This window comes from Pseudorasbora parva, chromosome 13, assembly GCF_024679245.1.
Source record: "Pseudorasbora parva isolate DD20220531a chromosome 13, ASM2467924v1, whole genome shotgun sequence".
NCBI classification, from domain to species: domain Eukaryota; kingdom Metazoa; phylum Chordata; class Actinopteri; order Cypriniformes; family Gobionidae; genus Pseudorasbora; species Pseudorasbora parva.
Genome location: NC_090184.1, coordinates 11,612,072 through 11,634,250, shown reverse-complemented (window position 1 = coordinate 11,634,250; position 22,179 = coordinate 11,612,072). Strand labels below are relative to the sequence as shown.

At 43.0% G+C, this 22,179-nt stretch overlaps 1 protein-coding gene across 4 annotated transcripts in view; it reads left to right on the top strand.

Moving 5' to 3' along the window:
* Nucleotides 1-22,179, top strand: part of mtor (mechanistic target of rapamycin kinase) — a 301,563-nt gene that overhangs the window by 85,788 nt on the left and 193,596 nt on the right. For all 4 annotated transcript variants that reach the window (XM_067413178.1, XM_067413177.1, XM_067413180.1 and 1 more), the window contains exons 17-18: nucleotides 14,499-14,633; nucleotides 15,273-15,402. In XM_067413178.1, coding sequence (XP_067269279.1) covers nucleotides 14,499-14,633; nucleotides 15,273-15,402 — 265 coding nt within the window. The remainder of the gene's footprint in view (nucleotides 1-14,498; nucleotides 14,634-15,272; nucleotides 15,403-22,179) is intronic.

Genomic DNA, 22,179 nt, shown 5'->3' with positions numbered 1-22,179 from the left:
AGGAAATTTTCTTACCGGTTAATCGACATGTGCAAACACCAGTAATACCAGTATCACTGGCTGGGTCTTTTAAATCACTAATACTAAACCTAAACACTCGTGCATCCATAACGGTGTGGAGCAAAGCAAGTGTTTTCAATGAGCTCAACTTCTGTAATAATTACTGTATTTTCCAGACTATAAGTCACACTGTTTTTTCATAGTTTGGCTGGTTCTGCAACTTATAGTATGGTGCGACTTATATATCAAATTTAATTCATACTGACTGACAAGAATAAACATTTAGCTACGTCTACAGCCGTGAGATGGCGCTATTGAGCAGCAGAAATAAAGTGGAATAAAGTTTGGAGTGAGTGAGAAACTTGTGAGGGACTGGCGAAAAGCAAAGGTTACTTTATTTGTAGTGAAGAAAACAAAGAAAGCTAATCGTGGGCTGAAAGCAAGATGGCTAGAGCTGGAGGAACGAGTCCAAAGATGGGTACTTGAACGCTCTGCCGGCAGAGGCTCAGCTGCACGAGACAAACGTGTGAATGCACAGCGAGCGCGCGCGGCTCCCGCTCTCCGTACTGCTTCTGCCCTGCCAATGGTTGCGTGTGCGGTGTGAAGCTGGCGTTATAGTCCAGTATAATTCCACCTATAGTTCAGTGTGACTTAAATATGTTTTTTTCCTCTTCATGACATGTTTTTTCATGTTGCGACTTATTCTCCGGAGTGACTTATAGTTCGTAAAATACGGTATAAATGAAAATTTGCCAGTGGACAATAAGGGTGTCAAGCCAAGTCAACTTAATTTATCTAGTGCTTTTACAATGTTGATTGTTTCAAAGCTACTTCACGGTGTAAAAACAGGAAAATATTGCTACAAAATTTGATTCAGCTATACAGTCATTCTGGAGAAAATGGTTATGTTATCAGCTCATTTCAATTTATCATATAGCATATCATATGATGATCAATGTGTAACCGGCCCAATTCTGGCTACTGCCCAATCTGCGTTGTGTGATAGAAGACAAGGAGACAACTGGAAGTGCTGCTGCTACTATGGAGTTTATTCTGGCTCTCTGGATGGATTAAAGAGCACAGTTTGAGAAATACACGTCATCTGTGATTTTTACCTCCTCTCAGTGTGCTCAACGCGCACTGTAAACTACAGCCCTGCATTTATGCCCGAGCCCGACGGGCCCCGACTTTTTACGCCCCTAGGTCCGGGCTTCGGGCCAATTTTCACGTCATACCTAAAACGCGGGCCGGGCTTCGGGCCTTTTTTTAGGCTTCTCCTTCGTTTTATATTTATTTTATTAATTAAAAGGAACAATGAGATGTTCTGTGCTGGTGGAAACAACACGAGACCATAATAGCTAACGCGACTGTCAAGATGGCTTGCACAGTGTTCAGAGCATATATGTTCAGAGTCCGCGCCAGCAGCAGCAGCGTGCGTTTCTTCAGCGCAGCTGCTAGAGTTAAGGCCAGAGACACACTGCAAGCGTGGTCTGAGCGTGGCGTTTCTGTTGCGTGTCATCCGCGGGGCGTCTGCTGCTATTAATGTACAGGGAAGCCCTATACTTCATGTTAAATATAAATATATTGCCTATTGATACAGCAAAGACAACGTCGGCAGTAGCCGGCCCATACCATATCCATGGTATTGACGCCAAAAGGCTACAGAATATTTAGTTCTGTATTGACTGGTTTAATATTTCAAAATCAATAATTATGTTGTTTTTTATTATTACAATTAGTCCTATATCTACATTTATGTTAACCTACAGACTTTCAAACATGAAAATGTCATTGTGTCACAATGTGTTATGGGCTATATGTTGTAGTCATATAGATATGATGGTGCTGCAACACGCATCGCCGCAAATGACTAATGCAAGCCAACGCAAATGGCCGTAAATGAAACTTAAAATAAGTCTTAGATGATGAATGAGACTAAATGATCTTACCAGTAGGCTTAAGTCGCGGTCTCTTATGTGGTCTTTGAATTTGAAATAAGCTGCTGAATAAAATGCATCTTGAATCTTTTGCTTCCGTTGCTGTAAACTCCGTTAAATGAACATACCGAATTGAAGATCGGATTTATATTCATTTGCGTAGGTGTAAGGTAGACTATAAGACAACCTGCATGTTCTTTTTTTTATTTTTATTTGTTTTTAGATTGTTTAGCTCTGTTTGCAAGAGCTGCGAGCAGAATCAGCCTGCCTCAGCTCGTCAAAAATGCCTTTTAGGCTACTGTTGGTAATAGTTGGCGAAATTAAATAACATTGTGATGCTTGAAGTGTTTTATATCTATGGATTTTATTATAGGCAAAACAAGTCAAGAGTTGATTTGAGAGACTAAATCCATTAACTTTTGGTCGTCACTTAAAAAAAATAAAACTTTGATTTAACAAACAAAAAAAATGCTCTAAACATCTTTCTAAATTAACTTAATAAAGAAACAAAACGAAATATAACTACTTTGACATTAAAAACAAAACAGAACTATTTTAATGGCTGCAACAATGTAAAAAACAAAACAAAAAACCCCCCGGGCTCCAGTCGGACTCGGGCCGAGAATTTTGATAAGCGGGCCGGGTTAGGCCCTCAGCGTCTCGGGCCAGGGCCGGGCTAGGGCCTAGATTTGAGGCCCGTGACGGGCTCTACTGTAAACATTACAGTGATAACAAAATGCACAAAACATATAAATGACATTAAGTGCAAAATTAATTGTTACAAACATTCAAAATAAACTCTTGCAGCTAGTTTTCAATCAATTATAAATTTGGAAAATAACAAATTAACACAAAATGAATACATTGGAAAATAAGAACAAATATTAATCGTACCTGGATGGATTAAAGAGCACAGTTTGAGAAATACATGTCATCTGTGATTTTTTTACCTGCACAAATTAAAGTCTGATATTTACACACTCAAACTGCTGTACCAAATGATAAAACTATTTAATCCAATCCATCCATACATAAAACATTTCTTAATACATTTATAACCCTGTGGACAGTTATATTAATGCATATTATTGGCTTATTCAACTTTTATAAATGTATATTGAGAGAGCTAACTGCTTACCTCCTCTCAGTGCGCTCAATGTGGTCTGAGGACGCAGCGCGGGCTGAACAAAAATGACGTCACGTAATAGAAATATAAAATTTCCCAAAATAGCAAAAATAAGATAAAAAACAAAATGCTGAGGTATTTGTGGACAAATTAATACTAAGTAAACAAATAAAAATTGAAAGGAAGGATGATTAGTGAAATACATTAATATTACGAGTACATACTCATTAACATCCATCAAATTCACCCCTCCTGAAGTTCACTAACATCCTGACCAAATGACAAAATTCATCCTAGAGAGCATATTTTTAATGAATCTCATTTACAGTTTAACATATGAAGTTACCTACTTTACAGGTCAAGAAAAGTCTAAGATTGATCAAGTCTTAGCCATTCTTAGAACAGTATGCTGCCTTGTACAACATACAATAATCTGGTCTACAGTATATCACACTTCATGAAATTTATATCTTGTAAACATTTTCACACTATTTTCTTTTTTTTTTCAAACTACTTTTTTATTAGAACCAGCATGTCTTAACGAATATTCATCAATAATAGACAATAGGGGTGCATATACAATAGTTAACAGAATCTAAATAATAATAAATAAATAACAAAATAATAAAAAAAATACACATACAAAAAAAAAAAAAAATCAAAATAAAATAAGATTGTCACGTTCTTAAATCAAGCACAACAAACAAGACAGAGGTTTGCCATAGTATATTTCTACCCATTCCTGCGTGGTTCATTAATCATTATGTAGTAATCTTGAAATTGGGCTCCATCTTGCCTCAAAAATATTCAACTGAAGTCTAAGTGAGTAAGTTATTCGTTCCATATCATAAATATCTCTGACTCTTTGGATCCACTGTTCATGTGTGGGTGGTTCTAGCTTTAGCCATTTGAACATAATACACTTCAAGGCTGCTGAAAGTAGAATTTGAAGTAAGTAATTCAATCTTCTTTCCTTCATACCCTCCGGTATTGCCCCTAAAATAGCCACAATGGGGTCGAAGGGAATATCGGTATTGAATATATCTCTAAGTACTCTATAAACATCTTCCCAAAATGGTTTTAACTTCGGACAAGTCCAGAAGATGTGGGTATGGTTGCCTTCTTGTGCTCCACATCTCCTCCAGCATCGACTAGAAAGCCCTGCACCCATCTTTGCAACAATTTGAGGCGTACGGAAATATCTAGTAATAATTTTCCATCTAAACTCTCTCCATGTGTTTGAATTAGTGACCCTATGAGCCTCCAGACATATATCTGTCCAATCCTCCTGAGTGATTTCCTCCTGTGTTTCCACCTCCCATCGTTCTTTACATGCAAAATAATTACTTGAGTTAATTGTCAGCATACTCTGATAAAGTTTAGAGATTAGCCTCTTTTCCATGTTCCCCATTTGTATATTTATCAATAATTTCTCTATTTTGTTTGGGTTAACAATCCCCTCCCAATCTTTGTGCTTAGTAAGAAAGTCTCTAATTTGTAGATACCTATAAAAGTCTGTTTTTGGTAGGTTAAATTCTCTTTGTAATTGTTCAAATGATTTAAAATGGTCTTTTCTAATGAATTGATGTATAAACTTAAGTCCGTAATTTTCCCATTTTTTAAAACCTTTGTCTAATTCAGATGGTAAGAATTTGTTTATTGTACTTATACTAGACAGAGAGGAAATGGGGTGAGTAAATTTCAATGATGATTATTCCATATTTTCAAAGTAAATCCCCAGGTATTTACTCGGTTCCCCAGGAACCAAGGTTACGAAAGTAACCGAGTACGTTCCCTTTCGAGAGAGGTTCCTCGTATTACGTATGGGAACACAATGTAAAGCGCCGTGTGTGCTGACTGACCCAGTATACCCAAAGCACATGTTAATAAACCCCTGAGAGACCGACAGAGGCGGCTTATAAGGGGAATGAAGAACCGGAAGAGTCGGTTCGTTTGAACAGCTGATCGGACATAGTCGGATCTTATGATGAATGAATAAGTGCTTGAGGGCTAATGTGTACAGGCCAAAACATAAGGCAATCTGTTTATCAGGGTCTAGAAAGAGCCTAGATGGAGAGAAGCCCTGCTTGTAGAGCTGGAACCTCCAACTTGTAGAATCTGATAAAAGTGGACGGAGAGGCCCAGCCTGCCGCCGCACAGATATCTTCCAAAGAAATGCCACACGACCAAGCCCAAGATGAGGCCATGCCTCTAGCGGAGTGGGCTTGAATGCCTGTAGGACAGGTTAGGTCCTAGACCTATATGCTAGTGGGACTGCATCCACTATCCAGTGTGAGAGTCTGTTTCATGACAGCACAACTTTAGTGCGGCCACCGAAGCAATGAAGAGCTGATCCGACTGCCCGAAGGGGGCGGAGCGCTCTAGATACAATCTCAATGCTCTGACTGGGCAGAATAGGTTTGCGTCTTATTCTCTCTGAGACGCGGGTTAAGCAGTGAAAAGACCTGCATACTGAAGGGGTTGATAGCACTTTCAGCATAAAACCATGCCTCGGTTTGAGCACAACCTTGAAGTTGCTGGACCCAAACTCAAGACAGGAAGGGCTCACGGAGAGTGCAGGTAAGCCACCCACTCGCTTAACCGAGGCCACGGCCAGCAGAAAAACGGTTTTGAGTGATATGTGCTTAAAGCTCGTGGTCTGAAGTGGTTAGGAGGGGGAACCCTTCACGGCCTCCAAAACCATGGCGAGGTCCCAAATAGGGACCGAGGTGGGGGCAAGGCGGGCTGAATCTCCTGGCCCCTTTAAGAAAACACACAATAAGATCACTTTTCCCTAGTGAATGTGCCGCGATCGGAGCGTGGCTAGCTGCTATGGCGGAGACACACACCCCGAGTATGGAGGGAGGACGACCCGCGTCCATTAGCTCTTGGAGAAAGCGAGCAGTTCCGCCAGTTCGCATGAGTGTGCGTCGATGTTTCGCGTAGCACACTGGTTAGAAAACCACTGACCACTTCAAAGCAGAGCTGCCAGATAGCAGGGGCTCTAGCTTCCGAAATAGTGTTCATAACTTGTCAGAGAGGTTCCCGGATACCGTTGATGGGCCATACGTGGAGGGCCCACAGCTCGGGATTGGGATGCCAGATCTTCCCTTTCGTTGGCGGAATAGGCCATGGGGCTGTGTCTGACAGCTGAAACAGTTTGGAGAACCATGTGCGGTTCTTCCAAAGTGGGGCTATTAAAAAGCACAGGCTTGCAGCTGGATCGCGATCGGAGGGAGCATATAGAGGGAGTCTGGGCCAACATGGGCCAGGGCATCCCTGCGTTTGCAGAAAAAATATTGGGCAGCGTGTGCTGTGTGAGCTGAATCGTTTGCGGGTAAAGGGACCATCCCCCTGGGGACATGGGTCCTCTGGATAACATGTCCGGACCCTGATTCAGAATACCTGGCACGTAAGCCGCCCTTAGGGAGCTCAGATTGTGCTCTGCCCATAAAAGGAGATGCTTAGCCATGCAGTGAAGAGAGTCTGATCTCGGCTGCACTAGCGATTTTATGTACGTTATCAAGACGTGGTGGTTCTTATGCCGTAAGACGCTCGTTGAGTCTTGAGTCTATGACAATGACTGTACTGATAAGCCTGCCCCTCGAAGGCGAATCTCAAGAATGGCCTGTAGAGGGGGTTATCGTAACGTGAAGTATGCGTTTTTCAGATCTATTGAGAAAACTCAATCCCCGGGGCGAATGTGCGCGAGGATTTGTTTCACCGTCAGCACCTTGAAACGAGCGTGTCATAAGTGCTTTGTTCAGATGCCTGGAAAATGGGCCTGAGACCGCCATCCATTTTCGGCATGAGGAATTAGCGACAGTAAAAACCTGACTCGCTAGCGTCGGGTGTACTGTTTCCGCCGCTCTCTCCTTTAACAGTTTCAATGCCTCAGCGAAAAGCACGTGACTGACACTGCTTCTTACTGAGGGCTCGACCACGGCTTGAATCGCGGGGTCTGCGAGCAAAACTGTAGCGAGAACCTCATTTTATATGTTCAACACCCAATATTATATACCAGGAATGGCCTGCCAGGCCTGGGCTCGTGAAGCCAGGGGTTGAATTAGATTCGGGGGCTGGCCGCTTAGTAATAGGGGCCTGTTAGCCGGGTTGCTTGTGCTGTAACACTGCTTGTAACACTGTGAGGATAGTGTTTTGGCGGTGCAGGCTTTGCAGTGGGCGCGCGCCTCACATTTATATTGTGTGTGCGAGAGTGAACTTTGTGAAAAGTGCTTGGGTGCAGGAGTGCAGACTGTAAAGTGGGCACATTTCCTACATAGAAAGCTCTTTTGTGTGTAGTGTAAACAATGTGTAGTGGCGCACAACCTACGTAGAATACCCACGGTGCAAACCAGTGAGCAAATCCACAGGGGTAAACGCACACAGCATTAGTGTGCAGGCGAGCGTGTTTAACACAGGCTAGTTGACTGCAATATTTCATCTCCAGTCACTTAACTTAAGGGAACTGGGAGAATGTAAGGAAGTGCGGGTGGTATGTGAGCCATTCCACAATGCCGTTCTAGTCTATGTTCTATGTTCTAGTCTAGACTGAAAGCGCGCATGCAGACAAGCGTGTTTGACCACAGGCTAGTTGACTGCAATAAGGCTAGTTGACTTTATATGGTGTAATCCGGCCGCGGCGGGATTTATTTGTGATTTTGTGAGGCTGAATTAACAGTGCTTATGTAGGGGTGCACACTGTGTAGTGGACACTTTGTCTACAGTGTAAAAACCTTTCCAGCCGCCTGAATAAAGGGGACTGGAAGTGATAGAGTGAAAAAAGGGCTTAGCTTGGCAGCCATCTTCCGACGCCCTTATGCTCTGACAGTGAGCGCATGCTATGACGTAAGTCGCGCTCTAGTCAGCAACGCGCTGTGGAAGGGGCGCGCGCGCGCTATCATGACAAGGCAGCCATTACAACTTCCTTGGCAGTAAGCGAGCGCTGCAGCGACATTGTTCTTGACATACCCAACAGCCCGAGCTCGCTCGTCTAACTTACTCTAGTATTCTCTGTCCGCAGCGCTTCAGCACGGCGGCGGTAGAATGAGCACGGCGAGAGCTTCGGCTCGAGTTAGTTTATTCACTATAGTATTCTCTGTCCGCGGCGATAGAGCGACAGAACGAGAGAATTGGAAGCGTGAGGAAAAACTCTGTCCGTGGCGCTTCTAGCACGGCGAGAGCTTCGGCTCGAGTTTGTTTATTCACTCTATTATTCTCTGTCCGCGGCGATAGAGCGACAGAACGAGAGAATTGGAAGCGTGAAGAAAAACTCTGTCCGTGGCGCTTCTAGCACGGCGAGAGCTTCGGCTCGAGTTTGTTTATTCACTCTAGTATTCTCTGTCCGCGGCGATAGAGCGACAGAACGAGAGAATTGGAAGCGTGAGGAAAAACTCTGTCCGCGGCGCTTCTAGCACGGCGAGAGCTTCGGCTCGAGTAAGTTTATTCACTCTAGTATTCTCTGTCCGCGGCGATAGAGCGACAGAACGAGAGAATTGGAACCGTGAGGAAAAACTCTGTCCGCGGCGCTTCTAGCACGGTGAGAGCTTCGGCTCGAGTTTGTTTATTCACTCTAGTATTCTCTGTCCGCGGCGACAGCGCGACTGAACGAGAATTGGAAGCGTGAGGAAAAACTCTGTCCGCGGCGCTTCTTCAGCACGGCGAGAGCTTCGGCTCGAGTTAGTTTATTCACTCTAGTATTCTCTGTCCGCGGCGATATCGCGACTGAACAAGAGAAGAGGAAGAGTGAGGAAAAGCTCCGTCTGTCCGCGGCGCCTCCTCAGCGCGACGGTATAGTGACGAGAGCTTCGGCTCGAGTTCGCCTATTCACTCTAGTATTCTCTGTCCACGGCTGTAGCGCGACGGAACGAGAGAAGAGTGAGGACAACTCTGCGGCAGCGGCGGAAGAAGAGCCGCGGCGGCGGCAGAGTGAAGAGAGCTTCGGCTTGAGTGTGCTCATGTCCTCTAACATTCTCTCTTTCCGCGGCGCTATTCAGCGCGACGGGACGAGAGCAGAGGGAGAGTGAGAAGAGCTCCGTCTTTCCGCGGCGCTTAACGACGCGGCGGAACGAGAGAGTCCTCGAATAGAACAAGCCTGTAAGCTCTAGAAGTGGCGTTGCAGCGGCAACACACACACAAACACATACAACACTCAACATAGACACAGTTTAAAGGATATATAACGCCGGATGGCGTAGCTGGAACGGCAGAGAAGGCGGAGAGGGAGTCCGTCGTCCTCAGCTGCAGGTTCCGCTGGTGCCTTTTCAACGGCGGTGCTTCTTCCGGAGATCAGCGAAGGTATCGCTGAAGGAGATAAAATCTGACACCTATGGCGAATTAGGGTCTTATATAGCCTCCTGTATGCAAATATAAGCACCTTTTTCGGCGGGCTTCTGGAACGCCCCCCATTGGTTCGTTCCTCTCAGCCGCCTCACCATAGGTTCCTGCAGTTGCCGCGGCCCGGCCAATCAGCGCGCTCCTCGCGCTGGGCTATGGCCGTGCAGCTCACTGCGCTTTACATAGATACCTTCATTAATAAAATTTTGCTTCACATTCTCGAGAAAAGGAGTTTTTCCCATACGTAATACGAGGGAACCTCTCTCGAAAGGGAACAGTTATTACTCACTAGGTCTTTGCGTACTTGTTGCGATGGTATTTGTCACAAAGTCCATGGCTTCGACTGGATCGACGAATTCTCTTTGATCACCGTTAAACGTGATCCGTAATTTAGCAGGGTAAATTAATCCATAACGGACATCTGTAAACGCCGCTCTGGCTTTTGCTACACTTGCAGTGAAGTCGGGGAAGATGGCAATTGGTTTCTGTGCCATTGACTCAATTAAACGACTAACCCTTTTGACCACCCTTCCTGCACGGGTCCTAACACCCTGTGTGTCAGTTGACATTTGTGCTTGTGTGTCTGTAGAAATTTGTGATGTGTGTCAGAAATGCTGTTAGAATGAGAGTAGTTCACCGTTTCTATTTGTGGGTCAGGATTACTAGCAGAGGATTCAGTCTTTGCCAGATACTTGATCAGAATGATCAAATTCTAAGACATCATCCATAAACTCTTGACCCTCAATCTCTTCTTGCTCATCAAGCACCCATGCCCTTGTTCTTTTTAAAAGAACTCTCCTCTTCCAATGAATCAGACAACTCAGACACACGAGATTCACTCTCCATATTCACGGCATTAGACTGTATGTCCTTGTCATCTTGAGGTGACTCAACAGGCAAGAAGCTGATATCAAGAATCAAATTTCGATGCACTTTGGATTTGGATTGGATTGGATTGGGCACCTGCCCAAATATGACATCAGCAGGAAGCTCTGGAATGCGGCCAAACATCAGCTGGAATGTGGCATAACCAGTGGTCTCGTGTAATGTGGCATTATATGCAAATGTCAGAGTCTGTATCTGCTCAGGCCACTTGTGTTTCTCTTTGAGAGACAGAGAGCAAAGCATACTACCCAGAGTCCAATTAAACTGCTCTGTCCCACCATTTCCCATTGGGTGGTATGCCGTAGTGTGTGACATTTTTTAATGCCTGCCAGCTTGAGCAGTTCTGCTATGAGGGTACTTTCAAAGTTGTTTCCTTGATCCGTGTGAATGCGTATTGGGAAACACAAAAGACGTGATCCCACAACTTCTTCGCAATTTGTTTTGCTTTCTGGTTTATACACGGGAAGTCATGAGCCAACTTTGTGAAGTGATCCATCACAACTAATAAGTCTACAGAACGCTGCTTGCTGTCCTCAGCACTCCAAAAATCCAAACACACTAACTTCATAGGGGGAGAAGTTCTTATGCTGTCAAGTGGAGCTCGAGCAGATGGCTCTGGTGTTTTGGCCAATATACATCTATGGCAACACTTGACAGTCTGCTATGTCTATGTCTGCTAGCCTGCTGGTATCTGTGATAACACGGCTCCAAGTCCATCCAGAGAAGCATCAATTGACAAGATTAATGGAAGAGAAAAGTCAGGATGTGCCAAGACCACACTATGAAGTAGACTCTCTCTCAGGCTAGAAAGGACATTATTACATTCTGAGGTCCACTCAGTTGGCTTGAGCTTTTTTTATGTGTCTGCCTTAGCCTCAGTTCTGACCTTTGCCCTCCTTTTCTGTACAGCTGTTAAGGAGAAGAGTGGCTTGGCTACAGAGGATCAATTTGGGATGAAGTGCTGGTAATAGAGGATCATTCCCAGAACAGACTTAATCTTCCTTACAGATGGAGTACAGCCATCTTCATCCAGATGACCCCGCTTTTGACAGTTTGGCTATGGCATCAACCTTTGATGGATCAACAGAAAGACCATCCCCATCAACGATGTGGCCTAAAAACTTAAAGGGTTATTTCAGCGATTAGCATATGGCTTTGTATCAGTAGAAACCCTGGAGTATATTCAAATGATTGTGCTTTCCCCCCTCATATCCTCCTAAGACGAGATTTATGCATTTTATTTCTGGAAAAGTTCCTCCTGTGATGCAAATTGACGATTTTTGCATCATAGGAGGAATGTTTGTCCAAAGGCTAAAGACTACAGCCAGCAGAGGGAGCCATTTCCGTATGTTTTGAATCCGCGCATGGGGGATGGGAGATTACACTCAGCTTGCAGGGAGAGCTCAGCTGGCAGCTACAGGCACTCATTTAAACGGAGATATGGTGAGCAATGTAAGTCTTTTAACTTCTCAAATTCATTTCTATGAATGTTAAGCTTGCAAAGGCATGAATTGAAACACTCCAGACTGAACTCGCGTTGTGAATGTATGCCGCGAGTGTAGTCGCGATTACCTCAGCTCTCATCACTCGTGCAGTTAGTGCTCAGTGCTGTGATACTCGCGCGGTGACTCACTCATTATATTGAACAGACACGTTCAGTTTTTAAGTGTAGTGTCTTCTCTAACTCAAGTTGGTGGTCAAAGTAATCAAGTTGGTGGCTTTGGGAATGGCCTCAAAGGGCAGCGAAGCATTCTGGGAATTGTAGTCTTCATCCCCATAGGACAAAAATACATTTTCTGTCTTTTCTCAGTCTAGAAGCCACCAAATTCAAAAATAATTTCACATTTCTACTGCATTGATGGCCCAGTTTAAATACAGATTCATCTTCCCAGCGCTGAAGAACCCCTTTAACAGAGGCCCGCACAGATTACACTTTTTTGGACTTAACTTGAGATTGTGGTTCCTCAATCTCCAAGAGCCGCATTCTCATCAGGTGCAAACACCAGTAGGTCATCTAAATAACACAGCAGACTACTAAAATTCAGATCTCCAAAGATACTCAACATCATACGCATAAAAGATGCTGGTTTATTGCACAGCCCTTGAGGCATTCTGTTGTACTCATGGAGTCCTACTGGAGTCGTAAATGCTGTGTACCTCTTATCTTCTTCAGCCATGGGGATGTTATAAAAGCCTGATGTTAAATCCATGGTACTGAAGAGGGTGTTCCCTCCCAAGGCAACCAAACAGTCAGATTGGTGTGGCAGCGGGTGTGCTTCCTAAACAGTTTTGGCATTCAGCCATCTAAAGTTCATACAAATCCTCAAGCCGCCATCCTTCTTCCATGCTAGGACCAAAGGCGAAGCATACTCACTCACTGATTTACGAATGACTCCTTGTTCTTCCATTTCTGAGAGAACTTGACGCAGTTTTTGATAGTGAGCGAGTGGTACTTGATAGTTTGGCAGTCGGAATGGACGCTCGTCTGTCAAACGGATGCGGTGGATGAACCCTCTGACCTCCCCACAATCCAAAGCATGTTTGGAGAATACATTATTGTAGTTCTCAAGCAGTTGGACAAGCTTTTCTTTTACTGTATCCTTGACAGATATCAATGTCACTGAGGCCTACAGCCTTTAGTCTCTGTTTAAGATCAGCTGCAGCACCAGCTTGAGAAGGCCTCTGAACTGTTGGCACTTGGACTTGACTGAAACCTGCAACAGTTTGAAATCTTCTACAGCTAGACACAGGAACACATCTGCAAGCTTACGATTCCTTATTCCTCTTGAGGGTGACTGGTTCGTCTGAAAGGTTGGTAACTTTTAGAGGAACCCAAAAGTCTCCCCACAACGGTGTAACAACACGGCCAATGATGATGTCTCGTGGCATTGATCTAGAAGAAGTGGCCTCCACAATTACAGTACTTCCTGGTGACATAGCAGCTAATGGCAGCTGTCCCCAGACAAGGTGCTCTTGTTTGGCCATTAGAGTAACTGACTGCTGAAGTACAGTAACAGTCCCAACCTTGTCAGGTGGATCTCCACCTCTCCAACAGCAAGTATTTGACGATTTTGCCATAACGATCTGGGCAATGCTTGACAAACATCATGGCTGCCTCCTGGCACGGATTATCCATCTGTCTCCCAAGCCTGGTCAAAGCCTCCTCTGCAACATCGATAGCCTTATATAGATGGACCCAATACTCAACTGGATTTTCTCCCGCAACAGGTACTGTGCTGTAGAAATCAGCTAGGGGCATGAAAGAATATCTGACCTCGCTGAAAGGCTGTTTCAGGATATCAGATATTACTTTGGGGTTTTTAGAGGGTCTCAGAGAAGTGTTACTGCGAAGGGTAATTCTAACAATGTCTTTGGCTTTACCCATCAGTCTTGAAAGGACTTCATTACAGTGTTCCAACACTGGAATGTCTCTTTTCCGCAGGTAAGTGTCCATTAAATCCTCCCACTCATGCACACTAAACTTATCTGTTTCATCTCCTTCGGAAGGCAGGGGGCTCTTTTGCTTCAGACTGCATGACTAATTTAACTCCCGTCAAATTAAGAGAGGGTACCTCTGAGAATGACTGACCTGCACCTAAACTTAGAGTCTGTGCATTGTTGTATTCTCTTTCCCCATACACTACCCCACTTTGAGCAGAAATTATAGTCTGTCCTAGCTTATGCTGTACAAATTGTCCTTTGCAAAGCATTATGGGTAATTAAAGGCACTTTCCTTTCTCTTATCCATAACAACAATTGAAACCTTCTGACATGCATGCATACTTCAATAATATTTGGAGGCAGTCTAGTGCGTGCTTTGAGTCTGAAAGGTTTTATTGTCCTGTTATAAGGTGTGGTCTGATGTCTTCAGCATTTACAAAACTTTACACAAGGCTTTCATTCTTGGTGTGACGCTGTGAGATTCTGCTTTAGCAATCAGGATTGTTGTAGAGTTTAAATGTTTTAGGCTGCTCGAGGTTCACAGAAGCTCATGTAACTAAATACTTTACCTTCTTTGGACTGTGTCTGGGAACACTTTGTCTTTTTAGATCTATCTTAAAAAGTTGTTTTCTCAATAATAATAATAATAATAATAATAATAATAATAATAATAATAATAATAAAAAAAAAAAAAAAAAAACATAAAACCTATTCAAGTCATCATTACATTGTATTGATACATAATAACACACTATTGTCTGCTCTTCCACCAGGTGGCACTTTGGACTCTGGGTCAACAAGTAGCCAGTACTGGGTATGTGGTGGAGCCATACAGGAAGTACCCATCTCTACTGGAGGTGCTACTCAACTTCCTGAAAACAGAACAAAACCAGGGGATTAGGAGAGAGGTATTGATTTCTATTCCTGTTATTGACTGCCACAATTAATGATTTTGTAAACAATGTAGCAAATAAATAAAACAAAAACAAATAAAAAAGGATAACGAGGATACACATTTAGCATAAACTAAACGATTAGGGGCTAAATAGTTTGGTATCAAATGTTGGTTTGTAGATTTTTAATAAATGGATGTTTTAACATTTTTTTTTAGCTTATTGAATGTATATCTTGTAAAAACTATATTTTGTATAAAAAAAATTAAGAAATGGAATTAGACTGCCTACATTTTTTAATGGGGGATTTTTTGCTTCAACAGGGATGTATGCAAAAATATATTACTCAGCTGAAAATATTTTTGGTAAATCATTAAAATGTTACTATAATTTGGTTATCAGTAGAACAGAAATTTAATAATGACACTGTTGTTTGATAATTGATTATTGTTTAATGCAAGAGTATACACATTTGATGCGCTTAAAATTGCTAGTTTTTATCTGTTAAATTTATGTTAGATAATATTTTTTTCCTACGAATTTAATATTTTTTCTCAATAGAAGATGGATTTTATTTAAAATGTGTGGGACTTTTTCCTAATAGAAAACCTTTTCCATTTTTAAGTTAAGTTTTGCTTCTGTCACTTTTGTTAGGCTATACGTGTGTTAGGTCTGCTTGGAGCTCTGGATCCATACAAACACAAGGTGAACATCGGTATGATTGATCAGTCTCGTGATGCTTCGGCTGTCAGCCTCTCAGAGTCCAAGTCCAGCCAGGATTCAGGTAATCAGATGCACCCCTTGCTTGTTTGAGCATGTACGTATAGACACAGTGGGCATTATGCATGCTAATGTGAGTTCACATCCACACAATTTATCACAGAAGCATAGAAGAGGCTTCCATCCAACATGCATTCCCCAGAACAAACAGAGCACATATTAATTTTCATCTTTCCAGAAACACAGCCAGTACTCCAGTGTAGCGTGCTCACAGATTGTTTGGCCTTTCGCAAAAATGTGTACAAACACTCATCCTTTTATTGGTGACTTTCTTTGTTGATTTTTATGATTCCTTACTCTGCTCGAGTACAACAAAGTCATTTAAAGGTATTATTTAAGTAGGTAAAATTACAATTCCGTTTTCATAAGTCATTTTCCATTACCATTAACACTCCCACTCATTTCCACTCCTATCATTATTTTCCTAATTTCATATGCATTTGCCCAAAAGTCCTCAACAAACAGAGAACAAACAGTTCTCAGTTATCAGATAAAGACTTTTATCAGATTCTTCCACTGTTGTGAACACAGTGCCCAAGTACAACATGTCCACTATTTCTTAATCCAAAACTTTAATAGAATGTTCTGAATACAGGCTTTAACAGCATTTGTGGCATAGGGGTCGACATTAAGACTTTTCTTTTTAAATTGCATTTAATTTGCCCATTCAAAAAATCCACTTATCCCGGACAAGTGCTAATATCGAGCCCTGAGTATACATATTTACAGTGAAAGTCTGTGGGGCAAGGGTTTAAGATCAGAAATATGAAGCTGATATTTTTGTTAAATCATGTTTATAATATTTCTTGGTACAAAACAGTAAAAACAAACAAACAAACAAACAAAAACATTATTGGGGTCAAACTACTGTTGCAGTTGTATGCATTTGAATGAACTTTTAAAGGTTAAGGTTTTCTTGATTATCATTGGCCCCTGCCGTCTGGTTTTACAACATCTGGCTATTAAGGTGCCATCAGAACACCATCATTACGATTCCTCATTCCTCTTGAGGGTGACTGGTTCGTCTGAAAGGTTGGTAACTTTTAGAGGAACCCAACAGTCTCCCCACAACGGTGTAACAACACGGCCAATGATGATGTCTCGTGGCATTGATCTAGAAATTCCATTTTATTTAGCATCTAGAGTCATACATTTAGCTTTACTAGTCACATGGCATTTTATATGATTGGCTTAAAACTGTTCTGTGGTTCAATAAGCAAAGACTGTAGATTGAGTGGGTCATTAGTATTACAGCTCTTAATGGCAAGTGTCTGGCCTCATTGGTCACTCTTCAAAGTATCAGAATCCACCAGCTCATAGCTTCATCTCCTGTTGTGGAGAGAGAATAAATAGTTTTAACATCAGGGCCTCATCTCATAAAGAAGCTTGCAGGAAGTGTGGATATCTTGAGTGATGCATTAAAATAAAGGTCACCGTCTGGGGCAGCTGTCTGGGTCTGTACTTTTTCTACTATTTCTGTTGACCCTCTTATTGTTAAAACAGACCAATGGGATGTTTAATGAGCTGAAGGTGAGCTCAGTAAATGGTGGGCAGGAAGAAAGTTTATACACAGCTGTCAGGATCTTGAATAATTTTGGTCAGTAGCTATTATTTAAGACTTTCATTACTAATATTCTATTTCTCCAATTCAAATATATATATAAAAAAACTCATTAATAGACAGAGGAAAACAGAGAGAGACTAAATCCATAAACACTTTGGCAGCATATCCAAGACAACTGGAGAAATCTACCTGCAAAGCTACAGTACTGTGTAACATATTAGGCTCTTATGAAAAAAATGTATAATGTGAGGATGTTTTCAAAAATAATGTTCTAGTAGATTTTATCAATTAACTTTTATTAACCAAGTCAAATCGATATTTGGTGGTTCTGCCTTTTAGACAGCTTTTGTCAAAAAAACACAGCTTTTTATTTTTTATTTGCATTTAAAGGTGCACTATGTAGTATTTTTGCAGTAAAATATCCAAGAACCTCTAGGCCAGTGTTATATATTTTGTTCAGTTGAGTACTTAGAATATCCCAAATGTTTCCAACTATTTATAAATTGTGAGAAAATTGCTATTTTAACGAAAGAGCCTGGAGTCACCTGTCAATTGCGTCATACCTGCGTTACCCTCGGTTTCTGATTTTATTTGGCAGAAGCGCTTTACTCTAAGCAGTGTCAACAAGTGTCACAGCAGCCGTCGAGTGACGCCGCATTCACACGGGGCGTAGGCGTTAACGCTTCCCATTTACTTTGAATGGGTGACATCATCCGTTGCCGAACTGAATTGTGGGTTCCGTCGCGGCACTTCACTCGCGTTGCAAGCGGCAGAAGTTGAAGAATTCTCAACTTTTCAAGCGCCAGCGCAGGCGTCATCCAATCAGATCGCCGTATGCAAATATCCTACAGCCGACGCTAGCCAATTGCGTTCATTACTGCTCCGTGAACCATCCAGACCATAGACCGTTAAAAATCCAGACGCAGCTCCTGGACCACTACGTGATATTCTTCCCACTGTCGGTGCTTTTTCAGGATTTAATGTACTTAACAGCTTCGTGCACCTGTGCAGTGCGCTGACAACAACTACAACGGGCAATCGCACTCGCACATACAACCAAAAAAGGCGCTTTTTTGTGTTGTGTTTTGGTCCAAGCGGCAAGTTAATGTGATTGGCTGTTGTCACTATGACGATCGCGTCAGCACCCAGCTTCAACCACGCCCTCCGTCAAGCGTTAACGCCTACGCCCCGTGTGAATGCGGCGTGAACGTACAGAGTAACATCATAACATAATTTTCAATACACTCAAATATATCTAATATGATAAACAAAGCTACGTTACGATACTCATGACCGGAAAAGCGCTGGCGCACGGCGACTGTCCCATCATAATAAAAGTCCCGCTGCTCTCGTGTGTTGTTCATCTCATTAACAATCGCTCCAGCGGCCTTGTTATGGAGCTCAGCTCCACAACACTCGGTCCTGCTAGAGGTGAGCATTGATTGACTGATAGACTTACTGTGTAAGTGTTTGTAACTTTTCTCATTTTTGATTGTTTGTTCATTTGTTGTTGGATAAGTGTGTCTGTGTGGTGCAGTGGTGTTTATTAGTAGTTTTGGTGTATTCTGGCGGTGTGTGTGGGAGTTAGCATTTGTTGAGTTAGCATTTGTTTGGTCTTTGCCACGTTGGGAGTGAGTTTGATGGGGGCGTGGCCAGCGAGGTATTAAAAGCCTCGTGTGTTTGTTAGCAGCTGGCTAGAGGTGAAGCATTGATTGACTGATAGACAACTACTGTGTAAGTGTTTGTAACTTTTCTCATTTTTGATTGTTTGTTCAATTGTTGTTGGATAAGTGTGTCTGTGTGGTGCAGTGGTGTGTATTAGTAGTTTTGGTGTATTCTGGCGGTGTGTGTGGGAGTTAGCATTTGTTGAGTTAGCATTTGTTTGGTCTTTGCCACGTTGGGAGTGAGTTTGTTGGGGGCGTTCCCAGCTGCTTTCAATAACGATACTCAAGTGAGTATAAATAGCGTGATAGTCCGCGGCAGCAGAAGCGGCAGTGTGAAGCCCTCCTTGTGTGAAGACCGACGAGTGTAAAGACTTCAACTCTTCCCTGTGCAACTCCTCGCGAGCAAGGACCCCGACAAGGCACTTGAGTATTATCTTCCTTTCATTATTGGTGTTCGGTTCTTTTCTAATTACGATCTGGCCTTTTCTCTGATCTGTATTCACCATGTGCTTTCAAATCTCAACTATAACTACTAGCACTCGTAATTCACGCTCTGTACGCACGAGACGCCGCAATCCTAATAATTTGTGCTTTATCCTAACATCCTCTGCTACTTTACTCTCTATTCCAATTGGTCTCTGGAATTGTCAGTCCGCTGTAAACAAAGCAGACTTCATTTCATCTATTGGGACTCATTCTCAGCTCAGCCTCATGGCCCTAACTGAGACCTGGATCAAACCAGAGGACACTGCCACTCCTGCAGCCCTTTCAACCAATTTAACTTTTTCACACACTCCTCGGCCTACTCTATTGGGAGGGGTGGGGGTACTGGTTTGCTTATCTCAAATGATTGGAAATTTGATCCATTACCATCTCTACCGGCCAGTTCATTTGAATCGCACTCAATCACTATTACTCACCCTGTTAAAATCCATGTGGTAGTGGTCTATCGTCCTCCAGGTCACCTTGGTAACTTTGTGGAGGAGTTGGATGTGTTAATTTCTAGCTTCCCTGAGGATGGCACTCCACTGATTCTGCTTGGTGACTTCAACATCCATCTTGATAAACACCTAGCTGCAGACTTCAGCACTCTACTGACTTCATTTGACCTTAAGTTAGTATCTACTACGGCTACTCACAGATCAGGTAACCAATTAGACCTCGTATACACACGCAACTGCTCCACGGACAACACTTTAGTTACTCCATTACACACCTCAGACCACTTTCTCATCACTCTTAACCTCATACTGACTCCTGATACAACACGCACTCCTACACAGATTACCTTTCGGCGTAATCTACGCTCCCTCTCTCCCTCTCGCCTATCCACTATGGTTTCATCTTCACTCCCTCCACCTGCTCAGTTCTCAGCACTGGATGCTAACAATGCTACCGACACACTTTGCTCCACTCTAACATCCTCCTTAGACAGTTTTTGCCCCCTCTCATCCAGACCAGCCCGCCCCACCCCATCTGACCCCTGGCTGTCTGATGTTCTCCGTGAACATCGCTCTGGACTCAGGGCGGCAGAGAGGAAATGGCGGAAATCTAAAAACTATACTGACCTTACCTTGTATCAGTCTCTTCTCTCTTCTTTCTCTACAAATGTCTCCACTGCTAAAACAACATACTACCACAACAAAATCAACAAATGCTCTGACTCTCGCAAACTCTTTAAAACATTCTCCTCTCTCCTTTGTCCTCCTCCTCCCCCTCCTTCATCAACTCTTACAGCTGATGACTTTGCATCATTTTTCACAAACAAAACATCATCAGCAAACAGTTCTCCTCATCACAAACTGACACGCACAACTCAACAACTAACACGAACACGCTTCCATCCTTCTCTCCGAGGCAGATATTTCTAAACTCATCCTTTCCAATCACCCTACTACCTATCCACTTGATCCTATACCCACTCACCTCCTTCAGGCCATTTCTTCTTCAATCACTCCTGCACTCACTCACATTGTCAACACTTCTCTTCACACAGGAACCTTTCCCACAGCATTTAAGCAGGCTCTGGTAACCCCACTGCTTAAGAAACCCTCTCTGAATCTAGCACTTATAGAAAACTACATACCGGTTTCCCTTCTGCCTTTCATTGCAAAGACACTTGAGAGAGTTGTGTTCAATCAACTCTCTGTGTTTCTTGAACAGAACAACCTCCTGGACAACAACCAATTCGGCTTCAAAAGCGGCCACTCGACTGAGACTGCCTTGCTCTCGGTAACTGAGGCACTGAGACTGGCAAAAGCAGCTTCCAAATCCTCAGTGCTCATCCTGCTGGAACTGTCTGCTGCTTTTGACACAGTTAACCACCAGATCCTCCTGTCAACACTTAAGACGACGGGGATCTCAGGAACTGCTCTCCAGTGGTTCAGGTCTTACCTCTCTGGTAGGTCCTACAGGGTGTCATGGAGAGGTGAAGTGTCTAAATTACATCATCTAGCTACTGGGGTTCCCCAGGGCTCAGTGCTTGGACCACTTCTCTTCTCCATCTACATGTCATCATTAGGCTCTGTCATTCAGAAACACGGCTTCTCCTATCACTGCTATGCTGATGACACTCAACTCTACTTCTCATTTCAACCAGATGATCCTGTTCATATCGCTGCCTGTCTGACAGACATTTCTGACTGGATGAAGGAGCATCACCTTCAACTCAATCTTGCAAAGACAGAATTACTTGTTTTCTCAACCAACCCAGCACTTCATCAAAATTTCTCCATTCAGCTTGGTTCATCAACCATAACTCCATCCAGGACAGCCAGGAACCTTGGAGTTGTGATTGATGACCAGTTAAACTTCACTGACCACATTACTGCAACAGCCCGTTCCTGCAGATTTGCTTTATACAACATTAGAAAGATTAGACCCTTCCTATCAGAACGGGCTGCACAACTCCTTGTTCAAGCTCTTGTTCTCTCCAGACTGGACTATTGTAATGCTCTTCTGGCTGGGCTTCCAGCATGCACTATCAAACCCTTGCAGCTGATCCAGAATGCAGCGGCGAGACTGGTCTTTAATGAGCCGAAGAGAGCTCATGTTACGCCTCTCTTCATCAGACTGCACTGGTTGCCAATGGCTGCTCGCATCAAATTCAAGGCACTAGTTCTCGCCTACAAAACAACCACTGGCTCTGCACCAATATACCTAAACTTGTTTGTTCAGACTTACACAACCTCCAGAAGCTTGCATTCTGCGAGTGAGCGACGCCTTGTGGTTCCATTCCAAAGAGGCATGAAATCGCTCACGGACATTTTCCTGGACCGTTCCCACCTGGTGGAACGACCTGCCGATCTCAATTCGTGCTGCCGAGTCTGTAGCCATTTAAAAAAAAAAAACATCTTAAGACACATCTGTTCCAACTGCACCTGACCAATAAAAAATAACACTTAACTATCCATTAATTTTTGTTTGTCCCAAAAAAAAAAAAAAAAAATTGTGTACTGTGCTAATTAACTGAGAATTCTTACAGGTTGTTGGCCTTGTTTGTTTCGTTGCTTCTATTGCTCTCCCCTTTTTTGTAAGTCGCTTTGGATAAAAG